Here is a 26828-nt window from a genome sequence, read left to right as displayed (position 1 = left end):
TATCAACATTTTGTTGTGGTAGGTTGCTCCATCTTTAAAAGCAGCTTGTACTAGCCGTGCGGTGTTTTGCGGACTATCCCGGCGAGCTCTAATTTTTTTTTTAAGCATATCCCACAAATACTCTATAGGATTAAGCTCGGGTGAGCAAGCAGTCCACTCCAAACAAGAGATACCTTCTGTTTCAATGATGTCTGTAGTCACTTTAATGGTATGTAGAGGTCCATTATCATGCAATAATATTAAATTTTCTCCTGTTGCGCCTCTCCAGAGCCCGACTACAGGTTATCAACATACCTGTGAGCAGGTAAAGTTGATCGAATGACAATTAAAGGAGGTTTTTACTGATCACAATTCCTCTCCAGAACATTACACTTCCCCTTGTATATTTGTGAACAGATTTGACAGTTTTCGTTCTTGCTTGTTTTCCTCGACCTCTAAGTACACGATTTCGTGGGTCATCTGATTTTACACAAATCCTGACTTTTTTTGAAAATAGCCCATTTTGTCAATTCAAAATGTTCCAGTTTTGGTGGTGAAGACACAAATTTAGGCGATCAATCTTGTGCTGCCTAAATAACTCGGGAACCCGTAACTGTCTCCTGCTTTATACTTCTTGGTACGAACTCTTCTTCTTATCGTTTCAACTGAAACAGTTACACCTGTAGCTTCCAATAGCTGCCTTTGGAGCTGCAGGTGAGAAATGGTTAGGTGTCTTCCAGCTGATTGGACAATTAAACGTTCGTGGAGAGCCGTTGTTGCTTTTGGCGACTTTCCCTTGCTTTATTCTTGAGCTTTCCTAGTTCCTGTTACCTAGCATAGGTTTTGGACAGAACGCCCTGTATTACGCCTAACTCTACAGCTATGTCCCTCTGAGAACATTACTTTCTCCACAAGACCAATAATATTTCCTCGTTGTAAGTTCTATAACCCCACATGAGGCATATTTTCGTTTTTGGACGCAAAAGTTAGTTTATTTATTTTCGTTCAATTTGCAACTCAAGCAAATAACCTATACCTTACCTAGCTGTACTGTCCGATTGTCTTATACATATATTGGTTTATTTTCAATAAAAAATTTTATTCTTCACAACAATAACAGGTTTTTTCAAAAGAAATAAATATTGCTTTGAAATACATGCTGAATCCATAAAAGTTTGGGTGTGTGTATTCACAAATTTACAGATACATAATTAGATTACAGATTCTCCTTCTTCAGGTGCCATCTCCGCTACGAAGGTTGGCAATCATCATAGCTATTTTAATTTTTGAGGCAGCAGCTCTAAATAGTTATTTTGAGCTGCATCCAAATCATTATCTCAGGTTCTTCAGCCATGAAATTCATCGTCTTCCGATGCTTCATCTTCTATCTATCTTTCCTTGCATTATGAGTCGCAGGATGCCATACTTCTAGCTCCACATCACACGTCCGAGATACTCCAGCTTTCTTTCTTTAATTTTAAGTTCAACTTCCTTCTCTTAACCTATTCTTCTTAGTACTTAATTGTTCGTAAGGGTGCGTTCACTACGGAGACCATCGGATCGTATCCTCGCCTAGAACAGAGTATCCTACTCTTCATATTCGTGAATTCTCGCATATAAAATAATGCATGTATTTTACCTGGCAATCAAAACTATACTATCGATCGCTATGTAAAATAAATGCATTATTTTGAATGCCAGAATTCACGAATATGAAGAGTAGGATACTCTGTTCTAGGCGAGGATACCATGCGATGGTCTCCGTAGTGAACGTAACCTAACTCTACCTGCCCAGGATCTCTCATAATTCTTCTATAGGTTCACATTTTAAAGGCTTCAAGTCGTCTCATTTGCTCTAGATTTAACGTCCATAATTCCACTCCATAGTATAGTACACTGTACAAGTAACATTTTGTTAGGCGTATTTTAAAAGTTAATGTTAAATCTTTGCTACATAAAACCTTTTTCATTTTCATAAAATTAGAACGTGCTTTTTCGAATCTGACTTTTATTTCTGCAGTGTAGTCATTATTGTCTGTTATAGGTGTTCCTAGGTAAGTGTACTTTTTTACTCTTTCGATCTGCTGCCCCTCTACTATCAAGATTTCATTAGTATTATGGTTGTTTTTACTAATTTTCAAAAACTTCGTCTTTTTGATATTGAGAGAGTCCGTACTCCCTACTACACCTTACTATTTTACTCATGAGTCTTTGCAGGTCTTGTAAACTATCGGCTATTATTACTGTATCACCTGCATATCTGAATATTGTTAAATATGACGCCATTTACACTGATTTCGACTGTTTCATCTTCCAGAGTTTCTCGAATTATCTCTTCAGAATAAGCGTTAAATAATAGAGGTGATAGTATGCAGCCTGGCCTGACTCCTTGGTTTATTTCCATTTCTTCAGATATTTCTTTCTCAATTTTTCCTATTGCTCGCTGATTGTAATAGAGGTTTGTTATTAGCCTTAAATCTCTTTCATCTAGGTTTCTATTTTTTAGAATTTTGATGAGTCGATCTAGTTTTACTTTATCAAACGCTTTATTGTTTATTGTAGTCTAAACAGACGTAAAGAGGACGGTTAACATCCAAACTTCACTGTGTCAGCACGTTGAAGGAGAGTAATGCCTCTCTGTTACCCGGGTATTCCATGTTTCCCCAACTGTCATCATCACGACTAACTTCACGTGTAACTTTGATAAGAGAATTAAAAAAAATATGCGTTGAAATCCAGACCCCGTAATTTTTTAAGCGTTATAAAGCGAGTACAAAGACGTAATTACAACTTCAATTTACCGTACACTTCTCGAAGACTCTGCCGATAAGGTAGAGTCGTGTTGGGGAAACCTGGCGTGCCCCTGGTACCCATACCATTGCGGAACCCATATTGAGTGTCACTAATATCCAGCTCCAGTTTAGAGTATATTCTGTCGTGGATAATTTTCACTAGTAATACCACTAGAGGTCAAATGATTTCCGGAAATTTTTTGAGATCATGAATATTTTGAAAATTTCCCGAGTCGCAGACGAGGGAAATTTTCTAAAAATATTCATGATCAAAAAAAAATTTCCGGATATTAATTTGACTTCGCGTGGTATTCGGTAAGAAAATTCCACACCAAATTTGCATTTGAAAATCCAAAGCTGCATGAACAGATTAATAGCGCGCCATAGCTTTGTCAGCAATTATTTAGGCTTTCAAATTCGTAATTTCTACTCATTGTAGTTGCATGGGAATACCATTTCAAGATAGAAAATAGTATATTCTTCAATTTTACATAAGTTTTGAGTAACTACAAGTGATAGAAAATTATTTTTTGGCGTTTTTAAAACTAAACTACGCAAAATTGAAAGTACTGAATGGGAAAAAGGTAAATAAATTAGTGTCTAAATATTATATATATTTTATTAGACATAGAAACTTAATTGAAAACATTCAAAGTCCTGCATTTTCGCCATTAAGAAGAGAGGAGGTGTCCGAAGAATATAGAAAACATCTTAGCTTTGTAACTAAAATGAATCAAAACTAAATTATGTAAACAAATAAAAACCAGTCTGTCAAAAATGTTCTGTTATTGTAAACGTCAAAAAATTTCCACTATAATTCGCTGTTGGGTACCCCACGAGCAAAAAATTTCCGATAAAATACCTCCGTTGCCATGGTGATCTGTCAAAATAACGTATTTTGATTGGTTCAAAATCACAGGTGTGGAATTTTCAACAGAATTTTTAAGAGAAATTTCAACAAAATTTTCAACAGATACATATCTCCGCAAATGCTTCGTTTTCCGAGACACGGGATATTGAAATTTTTCTTACAAACTCATAATTTATTTATGCCTGGTTGCACCAACAGATCTTAGGCTTAATCCGAGAATATCATGAGGATTAATGTAATATAATAACAATAAAATATAATAGAAATATCATAATATAATAATAGATATACTTGATAACAAGGTAAGAATCCAAAATTATGGTGCAACGTAAGTGAAACTTCCGGTGGTCCTATCCGGAGCAGAGCTTAGCTAAGCTGGAGCTTAAGATCTGTTGGTGCAACCAGGCATTAATGCTCTGAAATGAGTTGACATCGGCAAATGAAATTTAGTGGGTTTTAAGAGGTAGCGTGACCAAATCCCGAGAGGTTATTAAGGAAGCCTCTTGAGTCACTGCGTAGTTTGCAAAAAACGACAATTTAACACCCTACCTTGCTATTTACAGGTTAAATAAATTTATTGTTCATTTAATTAAATATATATTACTTTATTTTAAACTATTGTTGTACAAAATGTGATTTTTGGTCATACGGAAAAGTTTTGAGAAAACTCATTTCACCCACAAACACTGGGTTTATTATCTATTAATAATTTGCAAATGGTGGCAACAAAATCCTTTATAGCCTCATTTTCCAACTCCATATCGTAAACACCATTAAATCGTATAGTGCTGTTACTGAAGGTTTTCACCTCCGATTTCGTTGAACCTCCATCGATTTTCATGAAAATTGGTGAGCAGTTAGAGGATACCTCAAGGAACAAAGGTGACATGATGCTAACTTGCGCTTTTATCCTTGGGGTGGATGCCACTTCTTTTCAGGGGTGAAAATTATTTTATTAAAAATAATACTTTTATAATAAAAAAATTGTTGTATAAAATTATAAACATAAATCAATACTTTTTAAGTTATTAAAGATCAAAGATTTTATTTTTTCGTAAAAAAAATGCATGTTTTAAACATGTTTTTCACGTATAATTCAAAAACTATGAGCTATTACAAAAAGTTATTGTTACCAAAATTGACGATAATAAAAAATTGAATACACTTTTACTTAAAGAACTAAACTAATGTTAATTCAAAATGAGTTATGGGTAATTGAATGTACCTACCTATATTTTTTTCGACGAGTACTCAAATCTAAGTATTTAAGCTTAAATAACGGGAAAACGATGCATTTTATAAAATATACCTGCTAAACAATTGTCAAAGTACTTCGGAATACCTATCAAAGGAGCTCCAGAAGAAGTTAATAGCATCAAAATTAAGCAAGTTATGATGAAAATAAGAGAACCCTTTCGAATTTTTTAGGAAAAAGTGAAAAATAAAATAACGCCATTTTCACAAAAATTAAAATTTATAGTAATCCTTACAAAAATTTCTTTGTATTAGTATAAGTTAAGACCTAAGAGGACAAATTAAGGCCGCTGTCTTGTCCGGATGGACAGCAAAGTTAGAATTTAAAAAACTTTCATCAGACCTGTTATGACCTATGGCATTAAATCAATAGAAGGCACCAATAAAACCAAAAGCATGCTACGAACAGCCGAAATGAAGACACTAAGAGCAATAGCAGGGAAGACAAGAAGAGATAGAATACGATACAACATCATCAGCGAAAAATGTGGCTTGCAAGATGTACTAAGATGGGGCAGGCAAAGACGAAGAGAAGGGTTCAGTCATATAAAAAGAATGGAAGAGCATGGACTACCAAAAATGGCGCCAGAAAGAAAACCAGCTGGCAAGTGTCCAACGGGGAGAGCACCAAAAAATGAAGAGATAGCTGACAGTCTACCTCTCAAGATATACTTTAACGTCGGAATTAACAGATCGACAGATCTACAACAAGTATAAGAAGAAGAATGTATTGCCAATTAGTTTTGATACCGATTTTCAGTACGATTAAGATGACATTTATCTAATCTTAGTCGTACTGTACTACAATTTTCACGTTATTACTCGTATTTAGTGCTAGAAACAAAAACTAAGTATTTGCTTAGGTATATTGTATTAAAAATGTTTTAGGTGTTTTATGCCCGATTTCACCAACGATACCTAAATATTTAAGAATTACCTAAGTGGGTTTAGGTACTTCCTAACTCTAAAACGGATTGCACCATACGATAAGAATTACCTAAACCGCTTAAGCATTACCTTACGTTAGGATACGGTTTTCGATCTCCCTAAACTTTAAGGGCCAGTATTTCCAACCTCACTTAAGCCAAAGCTTACTTTAAGCCTTTGCTTAAGCCTAGATGCCTGTATTTCCACTTCAATTTGAGGCTTAAGCCTAGGCTTAAACCAAATAATTTTAAGCTCGCGCGGGAGTTGGTTTAAGCCTTTGCTTAAAATTTGTTTTCTGTTTTTTGGGGTTATTTTTATAGAATATTAATTATAGAGTTGTTTTGAAAACCAACTTTTAAGTAATAACGTTATTATTGGATTATTAAATAATAATCTATTAATTTGTTAATCGTAATAACGATTATTAAAATTCTTACTACTTTTGGAAGGTGTAGGCACATGAAAATTGTTTATTTCTACAATGCTTGGTAGGTATATTTATTTTACAAAAATAATCTTACATTCCAATTTGACATTTTAAGGAATATATCCAATAAACAAAATTTCAAAGACGGATCTATTGCTTATGCAAAATAACAATAAAAATATAACCAGAGAAAATATAGACAATAAACTAAAAACACATGTACCATGTACACAAAATTAAGTGAAGTAAAAATAACATTGATACAGATGACAAGATAAAATTAAATGTCAACAGTAGTGGTTTTTACCTCAGAACAGTTAGCTCTGGCACTTTGACGTATTCAGAGGTACCAAACCAATTAACTTTACAGCTGAGCATCAGTTTAGTTAAGAGAATGATGGAAATACGGCACCCAGCTTAAGCTTCTCCTTAACTTTTGACACAGGCTTAGCTAAGCAAAAGCTTAAGTAGCTATTGAAATACCGGCCCTAGGTATTACTTATCGTTGACAGTAAGGTTATATTTTTACAATTTTGACTAATGCACTTGTGACGTTTGTCAATAAGTTGCTTCTTACCTTAATTTTTCTGTTATTCTGTAATATATTAGTTGTAATTTTGTATTACCTTTTATATTAATAATATAATATGTGCTGGAAAACATAGAAAGTCATTTGGAGTTTTTTACAGGTCTATTGACAAAATTATGTATTCTACCTAGTAGGTACCTAATAAATTAGTTTTGTGTTTCAAAAACTCATTCATGATAATATCACTAAAAGTGTGTCATTAAAAATTAATAATAAAAAGCAATTTTTAACATATTATTTATTTTAAAATTATTTCATTAATGACAATTCAACTAACTTTAATTTTTCGTCATATATGTATTTACAACTCTTTTCTTTTCCTCCATTTCCTAGGAATGAATTTCCTAGATAAGCAGTTCTTTTAGTTATGAAACGCTATTGTTTATAAGTATTGACTTAGGAAGTTCCTATCGATAAGAATTACTTAATAAGGTAACTGTTTAGGTATCGTTGGTGAAATCGGGCATTAACTTTACAAAATGAAAATAAATATTTTGTATAATGTTTAAAAAATTACACTTCGCTTCTTAGGTCGTAAACAAAGGTTGGAATTTTTGGTCGGTTCTGGATATATTGCCTTATATTTTTTTCTGACAGTACGTTCTTCTTCAAATGTTGTAATCCAGAAAAATCTTCCACAATATCCTTATTCTTGAGTATATTTCTTATATCTTCATAAGATGTTACAAAGAAGATATCTGCCCAGGTGAGCTAAAAGTAAATAATTGCAACGAGTTATTATTTTTCTGTAATAACTATAATATGATAATATAATAAGTAGAAGTGTAAAGTAAAGAGATCAGCGTCCTTAAGAAATAACTGCAATCTAAAATCTAATCTCAATTTATAAATATTTAGGTTTAGCTTTGCTATCTATACTCCAGGAAAATAAGTAAAATTAAAAATGGAGATCAGGAAAAAAGGGGGTTCAGGAGATCTTATCAGCCAGGTATTTGAAGATTTTTTTCATTAATATATATCGTAAACATACATCTGATACGTTTAAAGGGAGCCAATTTTAAAGAACTAGGTATAAAATAATGGGAAGTTTGTATCAAATGTACACAAAAATGACTGAAAAATGATTTACTAGATATTTTCAATGAAGTATGACTTAATCACAGCCATACAAAATCAAGGATCAAAAGACCTTCCAGATATAACTGAAGAGGAAATTTATCATCATCACACAATCAAATTTGTCCACTGTCGGACATAGGCCTCTTCACGATGTCTCCACCCTTCTCTGTCCTACCCAGCTGCAATCCAGTTTGTCGCTATTCTTTTAATGTCGTCCGTCCATCTAGTAGCTTGCTACGTGTCCTGGCCATTTCCACTTCAACTTCGTAATGCGTTTTATGATGTCTTCTACTCCAGTTCTTCGCCGTATCTCATCATTCCGTATTATGTCTCTCAAAGTTAGGCCAAGCATGGATCTTTACATTTTTCGTTGTGCTACTTGTAATTTTCTTATTGATGCTTTAGTCAATGTCACTGTTTCAGCTCCATAAGTGAGCACAGGAAGTATGCACTGGTTAAATGCTTTTCTTTTTAGCTTTATTGAGATGTTTTCCTTGAACACGTCTCTTAGTTTAGAATAGAATAGAAATATGCTTTATTGTCATGAAAAATTGTACAATTTTATCGACAAAGCTTAAAAAAAGTCAAGAAAACAAAACAATAACAATCCACTTTACTAAAATTACATAAATCGTCAATATTTTTACAATAATAATAATAATGATGTTAAACAGAAATAACCAATTGCAAAATTTAAATAAATTGCAAATGCACAGTCTACTTAGTAATTAATCCAAATATAGACAAAAAATAATAAAAATACTATTTGTGCAAAGGGTACTGTAATTTCTTAGTTATTGATTAAGAAAATCTCCTAATGAATAATATGGTCTTTCAGATAGGTAGGCTTTGTCAGTTTACGGAATTTGGCGAAAGATGCTGCAGATTTAAGTTGTAGAGGGAGATGGTTGTAAAGTTTTTTTGCAAAATATAATATAGATTTCTTTACTAACTCAGAGGACGGGGTCGGCAAATAGACGTCAAACGTAAAATTTCTCGTGAAGTAGTCATGATTAGGTCTTGGTGGAAAGACATGTAGATGTTTACAAATTAATCAAACAGTTTCTAAGATATACAAAGATGGAAGGGTTAAAATTCCGTGATCTTTGAAGTAACTTCTGCAATGTGCTGTTCTTCTGAGGCCAAACATATATCTTATTGCTCTTTTTTGTAATTTGAAAATAACATCGAATTGGGCAGCTGTACCAGAACCCCAAAAAGGAAGACCATAACGAAGATATGACTCGAACAAAGAAAAATATGTTATTTTGGAAGATGCTAAATTAAGTTCATTCGAAACAGATCTTATAGCATAGCAAGCTGAGGATAGTTTCTTCCTTAACAAATCGATATGGTGGGATGATTTAAGGTTGCTGTCTAAAAAAATACCAAGAAATTTTACAGAATCAACGGTACTGATCTGGCTGTTATTAAGAGGTAAGGGTTGAAGAGCTCCTTTATAAGACAATGCTACTGTTTTATCTACGTTAAACGAGAGTCAGACCAGGTTTTTATTGTAAGTAGATCAGAAGTCCTAGTAGCATGAAGAGTTGCAATATTTGAGTTGCTTTAAGTGATACTGGTATCATCAGCAAAAAGAAAGATTTTTCCATCGATTTTTAAACTAGTGATGTCATTAATAAAGATAAGGAAAAGTAGAGGACCCAATACTGAACCTTGAGGTACCCCACATACAATGTTTTTGAGACTAGAGTCTGTATCATTTGCTCTAACCAGTTGTTTCCTATCATCCAAGTAAGATTGGAACCAATCTAAAGAAATACCTCGAATTCCGTAGAAATTTAGTTTTTTTATCAAATGTTGTGATTTACACAATCAAAAGCTTTGGCGTAGTCACAAAAAACGGTGAGTGTGAAGATTATTTATTGTTCAGTGCTTGATAAACCTCATGTAGTACAGAAAACATGACATCAGTGGTGCATTTATTATTTAAAAAGCCGAACTGATTTTGTGATAAAATGTTGTTTTCAACTAGAAAGGACATAAGTCGGGCTTTTATGAGTCTCTCAATAATTTTGGAGAGTACCGGTAGTAGTACAGTAAATCTATAATTGCAGGTACATATTAGATATTTCACCACCCTTATGAAGAGAAATAATGATGGCTGTCTTCAGGCACTCTGGGAATTCACCTTTCTCAAAAGAATCATTAATTAGTGAGATGAGGACTTCTAACACATTTTCTGGGAGATTAGTTTGCCATACGCTGCCCATCCTAAAGCTATTCATCGAGATAAGTCGAAATTGAATCAGCGTTAACAGGTACGAAGGACAACAAAACACCTGGAGAAGACGGCATTGTGAGTGAAATAATAAAACTAGGAGGCGAATGCGTCATAAAAGCTTTAAAAACTCCTTACTTTACTATATTCACGGTTTTTTTACAGAAACCATAATTGGGAAAATATTGGAGTTACCATAAATGGGGAGTTTCTGAACAACTTGAGATTTCCAGACGACATAGTCCTTATTGCAGACCTGGTAGATCATGCCTGTTAACTTCTCCAAAACCTCCAGAGCTCTTGTACACGAGTTGGCCTTAACATTAACTTTTACAAACACAAAATACATTGTACTGGCCAAAAACACCTCAACTAATGCCACTCAAATTGAACTAGTGGATAACTATACATATCTAGGCAACAAGAATAAATTAAGAAGAGATTGTCGAACAACAAGAGTTAAACAGGATAAGAATTGGCATGGGCGGCTTAGGGTGCGTTCACTACGGAGACCAAAGGATGGTATCCTAGCCTAGAGCATGGTATCGTACTCTTCATATTCGTGAATTCTCGCATTTAAAATAATGTATTTATTTTACCTGGCGATCGAAACTATATTATCGTATGGAACAGAAACATTGACTCTTACCAGAAAAGTAATCAATATAACACAAGGGGGACAGAGAGTAATGTAGAGGTCAATGTTGAAGATATCCCCCTTGATGTATTTTGGCATTTCTTTCTAATATGTCGTATTTCTAAAATATCGAGGGAGAGTCCTTTCAAAATGAACATTGAACATATCTATTAAATCATTTGAAGAAAATTGTTTATCATGTTTAATATTGACAAGGACAAAATAAAAGATATAATTTAAACTACATACCTCGAAAAATTCGAAAGCAAAGTTAAATTTCTGAGACATAAAATTTATAAATAAAAAATTACCCTGTTCTCAACAAGATGACCTCCATTTTTCCTTGCAGCTTCATCAAGAACTGGTAAGTATTTAGCCATCAATTCATTAAGCTTTTTTAAGTGCTGCTTCTTCTTTTCTTCATCAGGTTCATACTTGAATTCATAAGCAGCTAAAAATAATAACAAAAAAATCGTTAGAATCTATACTAATAACATAAGAACTTTACTTTAAAATAAGTTGATTCGACATTGGGATTTCCACTTCGGGAAATTTTTAGGAAACTTCCTATATAGTTGCTAGTGTTCCTTCTTCTTCTTGTAGTGCATATCCGTTCTGATGTTGGCGACTATCATAGCAATCTGTACACTGCTGCTCTGAAAAAATTTGTGGTTGTTATGTTGAACCACGTACAGTTTGTTTAGCAGTAAATTGTTGACTTCAATGGTCAATACTTGTACTGGTACTTCAATAGTATAAAAGGCCCGGTTTCAGGTAAAATTTAAATATGTTTGAATGTTTGTTTTTCTATAATCTTAGCAATTAAAATAGATTTAATTTATTTTAAAACACATTTGAAAACATTAATTTCGGGTATATCAGGCAAAGCAATATATTTTACATCCATTTTTTTTGTTTTTGTCGTCGTAGTTATTGTAAATTTTGTGGATCCTTTGCTTTATTATAGGAGTACCGTCTAGTCAGTGTTAATTGTCAAAAGACCAACTCTGTCTACCTCGTTTACTTATTGCTCCGGACCGGTCTTAACAATGGGCCAAGTCAGATAAATTTAATAATATTTACGACCGCACTAATTAAAGTCAACCATTTACTACTAAACAAACTTTACGTAGATTTTTCAGCCCGGAAATCCTTCGCCTTCCTGCTCCTCGTTTTCCTTCTACTTTTCCCTGCAATATTAGTTGCAGGAGTCCATATCTCCCGCTAATCCTCATGATGTGGCCGAGGTATTCGATTTTGCCTGTTTTGTTGTGGTTAACAGCTCTTTTTCTTTTTGCATTCTCAGCAAAACACCCTGCTTAGTAATGTGGTCGGTATAAGATATCTTTAGGATTCGACGATAAAGCCACATTTCAAAAACCTCAATTTTCTTGAAGGTGACGTCTGTGAGAGGCCATGACTTGAATCAGTACAACAGTATAGGAAAGATATAACATCGTATTATATGCTTCTTTTCATGAGCATTTTTCAGTGCGTCACAAATGATAGAAAAAAAGGTAAGACAGTTGTCACATTTTATTTGCAATTTGGCAAAAAACAAATCAATTTTGTTTACTGCATTTATAAAATGGTATTTTCTTTGATTTGTATAGTCGTATAAAATTGTTCAGATTATATTCGTAGATATATATTATATAATTTCTCAAATTATTTTATTTTTGATTATGGCGCCATCTATTGACAACTAGAATAAATGTTATAAATGCCACCGACAAAATGTAATCACCGACGTGCGTTTTTTTATCACATACAATTTAATGCGTTAGAAAGAAATCGAAAAACTGTGACGCACTGAAAGATCCTCATGAGAAAAAGCATAGTAACCTTATTTTTATGGGTATTAATAGATCATGGCTAGCACCCCAGAACCTTTTAGATTAATAATTAATACAATGGGTACATACTTATTAAGAGCTCGGACACAATATTAACTGCAATTTCGATTTCCAAGCTTTCCTCATTAGTTTTTCCTGCCAAACCAACAATATTGGCCACATATCTAGCCAAAGGGGTTCCTTGTGTATACTTCTTACCATCAACTTCCAAAACTGGTAATTGTCCAAATGGGGTTGCTAAAAATTTATTTCAATATATTTTTAAAATTTATTTTACCATTTAAAACAACTGTAACATCTCTTTTTTAGTGGTAAGATAAGTAACCTTATCGAGGAACTGATGAAAAGCTGAGGATGAAGAAATTGAAGATCTCGAAACTGGTTGTCAAAGAAACAATTAAACCAATTATTGCTAGTATTTTATTTTCTGTTATTACCTATGTAGAAAATGGACTCACGTCCATAAAGTAACGCATAAATTCATTATTTCGTAAACCGGCGACCTTAAGGAAAAATCCCGAAACAGGTCGCTTTTGATTTTTAAATTACGATTTTTTGGCATATATATCATACTAGTGACGTCATCCATCTGGGCGTGATGACGTAATCTATGATTTTTTTAAATAGGAACAGGGGTCATGTGATAGCTCATTTAAAGGGGTATTCAATTCTCTATCCAATAATATAAACATTAACATAATTATTTATACAGGGTGTTCAAAAAACATTTTTTTTAATTAAAATAACTGAGACAAAAAGAAGAATATATGTAATTTATTTAATTCAAAATGCATTTTACTAGTGTCAGTAAACAGAAAGAAAAAATTTATTTGACAAATAAACATTGATTTTCGTTTAAACGGCATGTTCAACTGTAGAGAGGCAGGTGGGTGGCAGGTTTAACATTGAATTTAAGCGAAAAACAATATTTATTTGTCAAATAAACATTTTTTTCCCGTTTTCTGACAACATTAAAACGTATTTTGAATTAAATAAATTACATACATTCTTCTTTTTGTCTCAATTATTTTAATTAAAAAAATGTTTTTTTGAACACCTTGTACAAATAAATATATTAATGTTTATATTAGTGAATAGAGAATTAAATACCCTTTCAAATGAGCTGTCACATGTCCCCTATTCTCATTTAAAAAAATTATCGATTACGCCATCATGCCTAGATGGATGACGTCACTAGTATGATATATATGCCAAAAAATCGGAATTTAAAAATAAAAATCGAGCTGTTTCGGAATTTTTCCTTAATATCGTCGGTTTACGAAATAATGAATTTATGCGTTACTTTATGGACGCACTGTATACCAACAGTCTATCATATACACAGACCATAGGGCTTTTCATTCACAGTCATTTGTTTCTAGCTTCTGTCAGATGTCGTATACTCATTTATTAATATTATACACAGATTATACAACATATGACAGAAGATCGAAACAAATGACAATCGATGAAAAGCCCTATTGATGAGGAACGAAACTAATGTAACATCACAGACTATGTCAAATGTCAAACGAGTTTCACTGATCAAACCCTGATTTCCCGCGGTTCTTAGACATTACTACGGTTGCCCAGATCGACTAACCAATGAACATTAAGGGTGCGATTACGTCACGAGTGTACTGTAATTTGAATCATAATATGATTTTTTTCGAATCCTGAGAAAACTAATAAGTATTTTGGAAAAATTTAAACGCAGAATGAAAGATTACGTTATTACCGAGGGCCAAAAGTCCCTTAGAGTAAAATAAAAAGTTTCTTTTGAATGAAATATTTGCAATTAAAAATCACAGTTCTCTTTTATTTTCAGCCCTGTAACTTATTAAAATAAACATTATAGAAGTTGTCAGTTCCTTTCGGCCCTCGGTAATAATGTAGTCTTTCATTCTGCGTTTAAATTTTTCAAAAATATTTACCAGTTTTCTCAGGATTCGAAAAAAATGAATACATTTAAAAAACTAATGAGAATTTTGACCTGCGTCAAAATTTTGCATTTTGCTCCTTCCCCTTAATCGGTATTTATATGTCTTTGATGTAAGGAAAATAGTCAAGATAGTTAAGAAATAAAGATGTTTAGTGGATTATAATACCTAATTATGGAAAACTGTTGATATTTATCCATGCAATATTTACGGAAATCTAGGACTTCAACCTCCATCCTACAATGAAAATTTGTCGATGAATTTCCATTAATACTGGATTAACTATTGAATACATACTATCCTTAGAGGTCAGCTAGGATTATGTGAATTAGAATTACTAGTAATTTATTGTAATAATTTAAATAATAGGTACCTAATAAATTTGGCCACACTACAGCCTGTACCTGGCATTCTAAAATATCATCAACAATATTATTACGTTAATACATAATGAAATTTTAAAGTTTTAACCTACCTTATAAATATATATTCTTATTTAAACTCCTACAATAGAAACGATGTACAACTTTCATGAATAATTCAAAATAAGTTTTTTCCGGGAAACAACACCAAAATTACAAATACAAAAATATAAAGTAAACTAGGATATTACCAGGTGGTGAATTGGAAAAGGGGCCATAGGAAACTCAATGTAAAATTCTAAACTGTTGATTCCTGCTTCCCTAATTATTTTATATCAAAAAACGTTAGAAACTATTTGTAGAGGATTGAAATCTGTATTGAAAACAAGTGTTAAAATTGTTCTACGAATTAAACATATTCCAAAATTTAGTAAAAATGCGTAAAAATACGTTTTTCAGCCCAAAATTAGGCCACACACAGTGCAATGACACAATGAAGTTATTATTTTTACATTTTTGAACTGTCAATATTTTTATTTTATCATTAAAAGCAATACAGTTGATAAGCCTCAGCTGCGGAGAAAATATTAATAATAAAGATTTTTTTATTCAGTCAATGGTGTGAACACAGTTAAATAGTAACGAGTGGCCTAACTTTTACACACATACCTACTGTGGCAAATGTATTATATTTTTCAAAATTTTGGAATACGTTTAAATCGAAGAACAATTTTAACTTTTGATTTTAATACAGATTTCAATTCTCTACAAATATTCTCTTATATGATGTAAAATAATTAGGGAAGCAGGAATTCAACAGTTCAGAATTTTACATCGAGTTTCCTATGGCCCATTTTACGATTCACCACCCGGTATAAGATAAAATGTGTATTATTTGTCTTATTATTTAATAATAACAGAAATACTACACAATAACACACATTCAATGATCGAAAATCATTTAAAAATATGGGATTCTCTACGCTTGTGACGTAAAGTCAAAAATTGAAGTCTCCCCACCACCGTCGATCTGGGTAACCGTAGTATGTCTAAGAACCGTGTGATTTCATGAAATTAAGTTTCGACGTTGGCCTGATCAAATTAGTCTCTCCTAGGTTTGACGAAAATTCTTTAGTCAAAGGCCGAAAATAGAATTTTTTTCAGGGTTTGACTAAGACCGTAAGTCAGACCTAAGGGTTGACTAGTCAAACCTAGGAGCGCCGAAGCTTTGAGGTTTGACTACAAAATATACAACAATGATAAATATTCTCCTCAAGGAAAAAGGTTTTCCTATAGTTGGCTGTATACCATATATCACAAAAAATTTAAGTAAAATCCCTTATAAAAGGTATATAACTTATTAAAATTCATTATTAACACAAAAGCAGAACCAGTTTTCGATCTGATGACAGATCATCATCAGTGCTGAACAGGATGCTCATATTCTAAACCACCAAAATTGAAAATATTTGGTGTTAAAGTTAAACTCTTTAAAATTATACAGTCATGGAAACATTGACTATACTTGTTATAAGTAACATAGATATTGTAAATATTACATTATTTGGTCCCGGGCACCATTTGACCTTCACTTTCATTACTTGACACTGACATTACTATTTTTAATTTATTATTTACCCAAATATTTTCAATTTTGGTGGTTTAGCATGTGAGCATCCTGTTCAGCACTGATGATGATCTGTAATCAGATCGAAAACGTTCTGCATATGTGACGTAGATATGTAGAGTATGTACATTTTAGAGAGTTAATAAATTATGTACCTTTTATAAATTTACTTAAATTTTTTAAAAATACTCTATTGCTGTTATAAATTATCTTACTTGGTTTTATGCTTGGCCAATCAGCATGCTCTATTCGAACGTCTTCAAAAGGAATTCCACCATAATGAAGCATAACTCTCGCAGGTTCTGCTCTTCCGGTGACATTGAAGTAGGTAAGCTTATAATTTGGCATTTTTGATCAAATTATTCTGGAAGATAAAGTTACTTTTATAGAAAGAAATAAAAAGTAATGGATTAAAAATGATCATTGTAGATTTTGTATGATTGGATGGACACATATGACCTTTATCAATTTGGAGAAAAAATACGATAGTGTATGCTTCTCAGGAAACAACTTTGGGAGGTATAGTGGAACCTCGATAACTCGGATTAATCGGGACCGCGGCCGATCCGGGTTATCGAAAATCCGTGTTAGCCGGAAAATATGGTAAAAATTAATAAAACACGGTATACTTACAGATAAACTCCGTTATAATTGAAATAACATGAAATATATATATGCACAGTATTCTACAAATCTGAATTACTAAAAACACGTTAACACAAACCTAAACAAACAGCAAACGGAAACGAACAATACAAGACTGTATTACACACAATGCAGTTAAAATCGGAAAGATGTTATGTTATTTAGGAACAGTGAAAACTAAGACCATTGTTTAAAAAATAATTTTTTAAATAGTCTTTTAGTCTTTTTTAAACAATGCTAAGACAGTTTGAAATAAATAAAGGAATACTACAACAGGTGCCTGTTGTTTCCGATAAACCGAGACAATGAACGTCGCTCTGCTCTGCCGCCGTGTGCCATGAGTCATTTTTACTATCGTACAATTCAAATTACACAAATACACATTATCTCTCAAATATTATATTACATACATTTTTATTGTTGAAATGTTTGTCTGATGAAAATTGGTCCGGGTTAGCCGGACTTCCGGGTTCTCGGGGGCCGACTTATCGGGGTTCCACTGTAATGCGAAGAATGCACGTTAGAGAGAAATGGGTGAATATAACACAAATAGTGTATAAAAAAACACAAGGCCAAATAAAGTTAAGCAATGAAATACAAAAAAAATCGCAACAAAAGGCCTCAAATAGGGATGTGATCCATCACCTATACTTTTTAACATATACAATTTACATAGATAGGCTTTGAAAATGTGGCGTAGAAAATATGGAACAATAGGCATACCAGTACAAGAGAATAAATTATTGTATTCACTACTTTTAACCGATTATCAAGTTATTTTTGCACAAGGCAGGGAGGACATGGAATATATGATCGAGAAATGAATGGAAGAGTATGAGCTATGGGGACTCAAGATAAATATATGCAAGATCGAATATTTATATACTGGATCCGAGGTTACAGATTTTAAAAATTTAGAGTCATTGATAAGCCGAGATGGTACTTCTACGAAAGATATAGAAACGAAAATAGCATGGAGGAACGAAAGCACTTCATGGAGTGATATAGAACAACACTCCAACCAAAGAAAACAAAAAAAAAATCATTCAGAGAATATTACCCTATATGGAGCCGAAGTATAGCCAATGACATACAAGAACAATACGAAATAAAATAAAAACAGTTGAATCGAATTTTATGAGAAGATGTCTACAATTCGCCAAAGTAGTAGAATGCTCAATTACAAAAAAGTTGAAAAACAGAGGTCTACTGTGGTACGGGCATATACAAAGAATGCCAGAGCACAGGTGGCCGAAAATAATATTGGACTGAGATCCTCCGGGAAGAAGATGGCGAACTCATAATCAGAAAATCCGAAGAAGAAGAAAAAATGTAGCTGATCGAAATTTGAGGCTTAACTATGGGGAAATCCCGAAGTTTTTCCATTGTTTAATAAACAATTTAATAATCAGTTGTATAGTCGGTTACTGTATCAGAGTTTAGTTTTGTTAGGTATGCCATGCCGAAAAGCAAAGAACAGACATTTTAAAAAGTTTTAATATTCCAGTGGTGGTTCTAGACATTTTCCTGGGGAGGGAAATTTGACTTAGGAAGGGAACTTCCAATGAAACACCAACCAAAAGACGCAAAAAAGATAAACCCAAACTACATAAAAGACATAAATAATAACTTTACGCATTAGTTCCCTTAATTTTCCTAGCTAGCGTGTTTATTGGATTGAATTTGTCTGTCTGTGATTTAAGTTTCATGTCAGCTTTTTTTTAAGTTTGGACCTTGTTAGGGGGGAAAATTTCCCCTTTTTCCCTTCCCGTAGATCCGCCACTCTAATCCTCGCGGGTCTAGGAAAGTTGGTCGAGAACACTTCGTCGACGGAAAATTGGTCGACAACATTTGGTCGACAAACAGTTGGTCGAATGCACAATTCATCGAATGGACAATTCGTCGACGAACATTTGATCGAATGGATTTTTCGTCGACAAACTGTTATTTATCTTTAGGATAAAGTAAGGGTGACAAACTACGGATTATTGGTTTTTATTTTGTTAACTGGAATATTATATTATACATATCTGAATTTATTTTTTTGGGGGTTTTGTTAATTTTTTTTCTAAATCTTAATTATTTTTAAATTTAATAAAAACATTGGCTGCGATGGGAGAGTAGACAGCAAATATATTAGACCAGTAAGGATCTGTGAAAAAACGTCTATTTTTGGATGTGAAAGGTGGCATTCGGATTTTTGCAGATAAAGTTAGGTGACACCTTCAGTAATAATAATTGACTTATGCTCCTTCTCAAATATGCCCGGAACATTAATAAAAAAATTAAAATATTTAAAAATTTTGAAAAACGTCGATTTTTTCTGCTTTCTTTGCTTATAACTTTAAACGATTTGCTTTGGAATAAAGTCGTAGAAAAATAAAATAAAGATAATTGAATTTTGCATGATATACGACTGGTCAAAAATGTCTTAACGTATTACCTTTTCTGCAATATAGCAATAAATACAAAATAAGGGGGCAAAATACTCCTGTTATTATTCAATGTTTTTAACCACTTTGGTGGCACTTAGTACCTTAGTAATTCGCTTAGGAAATTGTTTGTAACATACTTAAACCGTGTACCAAATTTCATTAAAATAGACCTAATAGATTTTGCCTAATAAATTTGCAATCTAAATGTTTTTAAAAAAGTTCAAATTTTTAAAAATCTTTCTGAACAAAAAGTAGATCATTTAGAAGTTGTATAATTTTTTACATATAAAGAGGTGCTCTACCTATCTAATTCACTTTACAGAATTAAAATCGGATTATTTAAGGGGCCTCAGCAATGTTTTAAACTTATAAACAATTTTTTGGCTTATAAAAGATATACCTTTGTTTAATAACAAAAAAATTAATTTTTAGCAATGCAAATAATTAAAACCGGTATAATTTGACTTAAACTTTCAAATACTGTCAGCAGAATTGCTATTTTATTTTTTAATCAAAAGTTATTCGCGTTCAAAAATTGCAATTTTTCGAATTTTTGAAAGTTCCACTGCGTTTATCTCGAAAACTATGCATCCTACGAAAAAACTTATAAGAACATTTTTTGCTTAGAATTACCCAAGAAATACAAAAAAAATGTTTTATTTTGCGAAAAATAGATGTTATGTAATTCCTCAAGTTCTTTGTTTGTAACAATCTTATCGACATCCGGATCAACTGTTACCCAAAAAAATCGTGTTCTGCGGGTCAAAAAAAAAAAATAAAAATCTTGGGTAAGTCCATCTAAATAAAGGCGCTCGTAGCACCCCCTCCTGGCCACAGGGCTAATTTGTTTATAAGCCAAAAATTGTTTATAACTTTAAAACATTGCTGAGGCTGCTTAAACAATCCGATTTCAATTCTGTAAAGTGCATTAGATAGGTGGAGTGCTCCTTTATATGTAAAAAATTGACAAATCTTTGTATGTTCTAGTTTTTGTTGTGCAAAATTTTAAAAAATTTTAATTTTTTAAAAAAGTTTAGATTGCAAAATTATTATTCAAAATCTAGTAAGTCAATTTTAATGAAATTTGGTGTACGATTTTAGCACATTACAAAAATTTTCTAAGCGAATTAGGAAGGTTCCAAGTGTAACCTAAGTGATGGAAAATCATTGAATAGGGACAGGCTTGTTTTGCCCCCTTATTTTATATTTATTGCTATTTTGCAGCAAGGATGATAAATTAAGACATTTTTAACCAATCGCATCTGATAGAAAATTTAATTAACTTTGTTTTATTCCTATACGACTTTGTTCCAAAATGAATAGTTTTAAAGTTATAAGCAAAAAAAGTAGAAAAAAAACGAAATTTTTTGAAATTTTTAAATATTTTATTTTTTTTATTAATGTTCCGGGCATATTTGAGAAGGAGCATAAATCAATTATTATTAACGAAGTTAGTATCACCTAACATTATCCGCAAAAATCTGAATGCCACCTCTCACACCCACCTAAAAACGATCCTTACTGGGCTATATACCGATATTTTAATTAGTGATGTTGTACCGTTCTTCTTTTTGGTGTCGTCGCACTTGCAAACGGAGCATTTTCGGACAAGTCAAATTTGATCAAAGATCAAAAATCAATAATTCTTCATTTGTCGCCATTATTCCCTTTGGATCTTTGTCGACGAAAAATCCTTTCGATCAAATGTTCGTCGACGAATTGTACATTCGATGAATTGTGCATTCGACCAACTGTTTGTTGACCAAATGTTGTCGACTAATTTTCCGTCGACGAAGTGTTTTCCGACACCGAATATTCGCAGTTAATCACCCGAGTTTTAAGTTTTTCTTTTGAAAAAACGTTATATTTATAAGTGTGCACTGTTAATAAAAGCTTAAGTAGAAATCTAATAAAAGTTACATACCTGGTAGAAGTATTGGGAAAATTAGATACCTATCTTCAGGTCTTCAAGTTGTAACAACGAAATGCGCGAGGCAACAAACTACTTAAAAACATATTATAGAGGGAACCAGTTATACACATAATTAATGTATTGTGGTTTTGTTGAAGGCCGCTTTCGAGAATTTGGGTAGTACCCACCAATGGATTAGAATTAGAAGATTCATGTACGAGGGTACTACCATGAATTGTGTGAGGATAAGAAATTATTGATTTGATTGGTAATGCAAGAAAAAAAAGTTTGGGATATAGCAGTAATTATTCTTTCTCGTGCATATGCGTTAAAGAAAATTGGCAAATATTCTGGCATTGCAATTTTATTTATTGTTGCTGTCTGTTGTGGGTATTGCAAACAAACTAGATAGATACTCAAATTTTATCTAGAGTACATTTTCTAATAAGAAAGGACAAAGATAATGCCTGGACAACTACAGAGGAATAACTCTCTTAAATACGACAATGAAGTTATTCACAGGCATATTCAAGGATAAATTGGAATCACAGATTAAGAACAGAGAAGAGCAGTAAGGATTCAGGAAAGACAGGTCGACGACGGACGCAATATTTGTCATGAAACAAGTGAAAGAGAAGTCGTAAGAATATAACAAACCTGCATATATTTGCTTCGTAGACCTAACGAAAGCATTTGACAGAGTCAGACTTAGCGATATAATAAAGAAAATTAAGTAAAAAAAGGATACCGGCAAACATTGTTGAAGTCATAAAACAAATGAACAATAACAACACGACAAAAATTAAAACAAACGACACCACTACGGCCAACATACCAACACCAGGAGGAATCAGGCAGGGAGACAGCTTCAGTTAATTTCTATTCAATATGCTAATGAATGAAATAATAATAGAAGATATGGAATCGCTACAACTAGGATACAAACTCGGCCACAGTAGAATCAGAATAGTGTGCTATGCGAATGATGCAGCCTTGATTGCAGAGGACGAGGATGACCTACAAAGACAACTTTATCGATTCTATCAAGCATGTCGACGACTCGACATGAACATATCCACGCAGAAAACAAAATGCATTACCATTGCGAAAGACCCAATTAGATGCAAGCTACTGGTAGAGGGAAAACCAATAGAACAGCTAAACCAGTTCAAATATCTAGGTGTAGAGTTATCAAGTTATCATGACCCAGCTAGAGACCTAAGAGAACAAATTAACAAGGCCGCTGTCTTGTCCGGATGTTTGAGAGATGTGGTCTGGAATAACCCATATATGAGAATGGACAGCAAAGTTAAAATTTATAAAACTTGCATCAGACCTGTTATGACTTATGGCATTGAATCAAGAGAAGACACCAATAAAACCAAAAGCATGCTACGAACAGCCCAAATGAAGACACTAAGAGCAATAGCAGGGGAGACAAGAAGAGATAGAATACGAAACAACATCATCAGGGAATAATGTGGCGTGCAAGATGTAGTCAGATGGGGCAGGCAAAGACAAAGAAAATGGTTCAGTCATGTAAAAAGAATGGAGGAGCACATACTACCAAGAATTGCTCCAGAAGGAAAACCAGCAAGCAAGCGTCCACCGGGGAGACCATCAAAAAATGGAGAGATAGCTGACAGTCTACCACTCAAGAAATACTTCAACATCGGAATTAACAGAGCGACAGATCTACAACAAGTATAAGAAGAGAAGAAGAAGACATTTTCTAATGTGACCCCTTTCAAAAAGTCTAATAGCTTACAGACTGAAGCTTTCCAGATAGTTATTTGTCCGTTGTTTTTCTTAGCCTAATGCAAAGAACGGCACATTTATCAGACTGTCAGCCTGACATAGATGTGCACTGCTGTTTCTTCATCTTGGTGACAGAATCTGAATAGATCATTATTCAACTACCTATTCAGCTTACAGCGCTCTGTTAGCAGACCTACTATAGCTCTGACTGTTTTCCTACCTTTGCTTAGTAGGTCTGCCGTAAATTTTAGCGAATATTCGGTCATGAACTGTTTCGTCTCTCTTTGTACTGGTGAATTCCTTTATTATTCTGGAGATTTGTGAATGAACTGTCAATTTCCTTGTAGCTGTTCCTGTCACTGCCTTTGCAACGCCGCAGGTTTTCGGTCCAACGAATGATGGCAATGATGAGCCTAATTTGGCAATATTATCTGCTTTTTCTATAGATCCCTACCGAAGGGCGTTGACGCCTAAGAACGGTGTAATACAATACATCTGCTTTTTCATTGTTCTTATGATCCTCGTGCGCCGGTACCAAGGCTCCTGTAACCTTGCTACGGTCTCCTAGTATATTTAGGTCACCAAAACAATGCCATACTAGCTTAGAATTGACCTGCATAGCATTGAGTGCCTTAAGCACTGCCTGAGTGTCTATGAAAATGGCAATTGGACGGTACGTTCTTTTCCTTCTTTCTATTTCTTCGACGCAGTGATGGATTGCGGTTATTTCCTCCTGGAAAACTGTGGACTGTGACATTTTTGGATGGATATATCGGGAAATGTAACACCTGTAGCATAAAGCGACTTGTGTTCCTTTCTATACCTTCTGAAATGTTTTCATCTAATTTTACTACTACTTCATTTTCCCACCCTGTCAAAAGGGGTAGGGATTATTTTTGCTTTTCTTTCCAGGTACAACTTCCTCCTCCTCATCAGTCTCTCATCGATCTTTATCTATTTCTTACATAACCATGTTATTCGAACTTCTTTCATCATCCGAGTTTTCTAAAATATTACGTTGGTACATACGTGTGTTGTCCAACGTATTGTACAAAAGACTTCTCCCCTAAGCCGAACAAATAGTGGGAGAATATCAGTGCGGTTTCCGTCCTAATAAATCAACAACGGACCAGATATTTACAGTGAGGCAGATCCTTGAGAAATCCCTAGAATTCGGCATCGACACCCACCACATATTCGTGGACTTCAAAGCCGCATACGACTCAGTTAATAGAAGTAAACTTCTACTTGCTATGGTAGAGTTTCAAATACCGCTTCACCTTGTCCAATTAACTGAACTTACACTCACAGGAGCAGAGAGTATGGTAAAAATCCAAAACGATTTTTAAAGACCTTTCCATTGCAAAAATGGACTAAGACAAGGTGATGGACTATCGTGTCTCTTATTTAACCTGGCAGAAAAAATCATTCGAGAGTCAAAGATTAATACGAATGGTACTATCTTTAACAAATCAGTACAAATTGTCGGATACGCAGATGACATAGATATCATAGGTAGGTCCACGTCCACAGAATCTCTGACCGAAGCATTTCGGTCGTTAAGAGCATGTGCACAGAGAATGGGACTAAATATAAATGTTCAAAAGACCAAATATATGTGTTGCACTAGGTCAAGCAACCCGACAACTAGAATAATAATTGACGACCTAGAACTGGAAGGTGTCGACACCTTCATATATTTAGGCTCGCTGCTAACTAAAGATAACAATGTTAGTGAAGAAATTAAAAGAAGAATAGTGCTCGCCAAAAAGTGTTACTATGGCTTAAGAAGACAGATGGTCTAAAAACAAGAATGTGTGTACTTTGTACGCACGTAAGAAGTTATACTTCTACTACATATTATCTGATTTTTAAGACAATACCAAAAATTTAAAAAAATAAAAGAATAAAACGCACACAAACACATTGAAAAATGCCACAAAGAAAAAATGATTTCTGAACGATAATAATTGTTGGCAAAAATTTTAAATACGCATTTTCTGAAAAAAAAATTATATAACAAATATACTTACAATCATAACATGCATAAAAAAATAAAAAAATAAAACTTGCGTCGGGAATTGAACCCGTGAATTTCGTGACGCTTTGATTCGTAATCGAAGCGTAGACTCACTCGTCCAATCCCACATTATTTATCATGTGGAAAAATACGGTAACTGAACGTTTTACTGTTTGACAGTTGTTTTGAAAATTAAATTATGTAGTTTAAATTTTGTGGAAGAAAATATAAAAATATAACAAAACAGTAAGAAAACAATATATTAGATGAAGATTGGTAGAACTTTTGTTGGTAATCAAATTAAGTATGTAAATCAAAGCATTACATACCTACTAGATCAGTGATACTCAACCTGCGGCCCGCATGCGGCCCTCTAGCGTTTTTTATGCGGTCCGAAGGCTAACTAAAGGGCCCTGTGATCAAATTATTTGTCAAATTTCACGTGTTTTTCAAATTATTTAATAGTATACCGATGTGTTTAGGCGTGTTTGGGCTAGGGATGGGAAAAACCTACCGGTTATAACCTAAAACCGGTTTTTTCTTTGCAATAATCGGTTTTTCTGGTTGTTTCTTTGTCCCGGTTATAACCGGTTTTTTCTTTTTAAAGTAATAACCGGTAAAAAACCGGATAGGTGGGAAAAATACTGAATTTAGAGAAAAAGTGGGAAAATTTTTCGCCCCCGTGCATAAGTGAGAAACTTTAAGCTGACTGAAACCGATTTTATAACACTGATGACTGATTTATATACTGACATGGACTGATATCGATTCGAATGTAGTATGGCAAACTAAAGCGCAATGTAAATGTAACTTATTTGGTATTGGCTATGACTATAAAAACCTAACACTGGTTTTTGGAATAACCGGTTTTTTTGTCCGGTTATAACCGCCAGGTTAAACTGTAGGTAAAAAAAACGGTATAACCGAAAACCGGTGTTTTTGTCAACAACTGCATCACTAGTTTGGGCGTAAAGCAGACAATTTAATGACTTTAATTTTAAATTATATTGAACTTTTTAAGAACTTTGAATAAAACGCAAGGTATTATTAACCTTTAATAATAAATTATTAAAGTTAATGAACAAATACTCATTTTAAAAATAATCAATACTTATTTACTACATTGCAACGACCCATTTAGTAATCACAAGACAAGTTCAGGTCCTGATTAACAAAAAATATTTTTAATAATTGTGACCTTGAAACAACACCCAGTATATTAAAATTTTCAAAATTCGTCTGCACATTTGAAAAGAGTACAAAAACTAAGTTTAATTTGTTTTGAAAGTTCGAGTTCTTAAAAATTTCGACAATTTCAAAATTAAAGTCATTGAATTGTCTGCGCAAAAAATGGAAGCTCCACTAAAACTCTTTTCAAATGTGCAAACGGGTTTTGAAAATTTCAATATACAGGATGTTGTTTCAAAGTCACAATGGATTTATAATGTTGTTTAATCCGGACCTGGATTTTTCTT

At 33.3% G+C, this 26828-nt stretch overlaps 1 protein-coding gene across 1 annotated transcript; it reads right to left on the bottom strand.

Annotated features, from left to right (window-relative positions):
* Nucleotides 1-5750: 5750 nt before the first annotated feature.
* LOC126886810 (glutathione S-transferase-like) lies at nt 5751-21698 on the bottom strand. Its single transcript, XM_050653875.1, has 5 exons — nt 21588-21698; nt 16799-16947; nt 12724-12891; nt 11110-11249; nt 5751-7550 (listed from the first exon to the last, which is right to left on the bottom strand). Exons 2-5 carry the CDS (start codon nt 16929-16931, stop codon nt 7353-7355), a joined length of 639 nt encoding a protein of 212 aa, XP_050509832.1. The 5' UTR covers nt 16932-16947; nt 21588-21698; the 3' UTR covers nt 5751-7352.
* Nucleotides 21699-26828: the final 5130 nt, after the last annotated feature.

This window comes from Diabrotica virgifera, chromosome 6, assembly GCF_917563875.1.
Source record: "Diabrotica virgifera virgifera chromosome 6, PGI_DIABVI_V3a".
In the NCBI taxonomy this organism is placed as follows: Eukaryota; Metazoa; Arthropoda; class Insecta; order Coleoptera; family Chrysomelidae; genus Diabrotica; species Diabrotica virgifera.
This window is presented reverse-complemented; position numbering and strand designations above follow the sequence as displayed.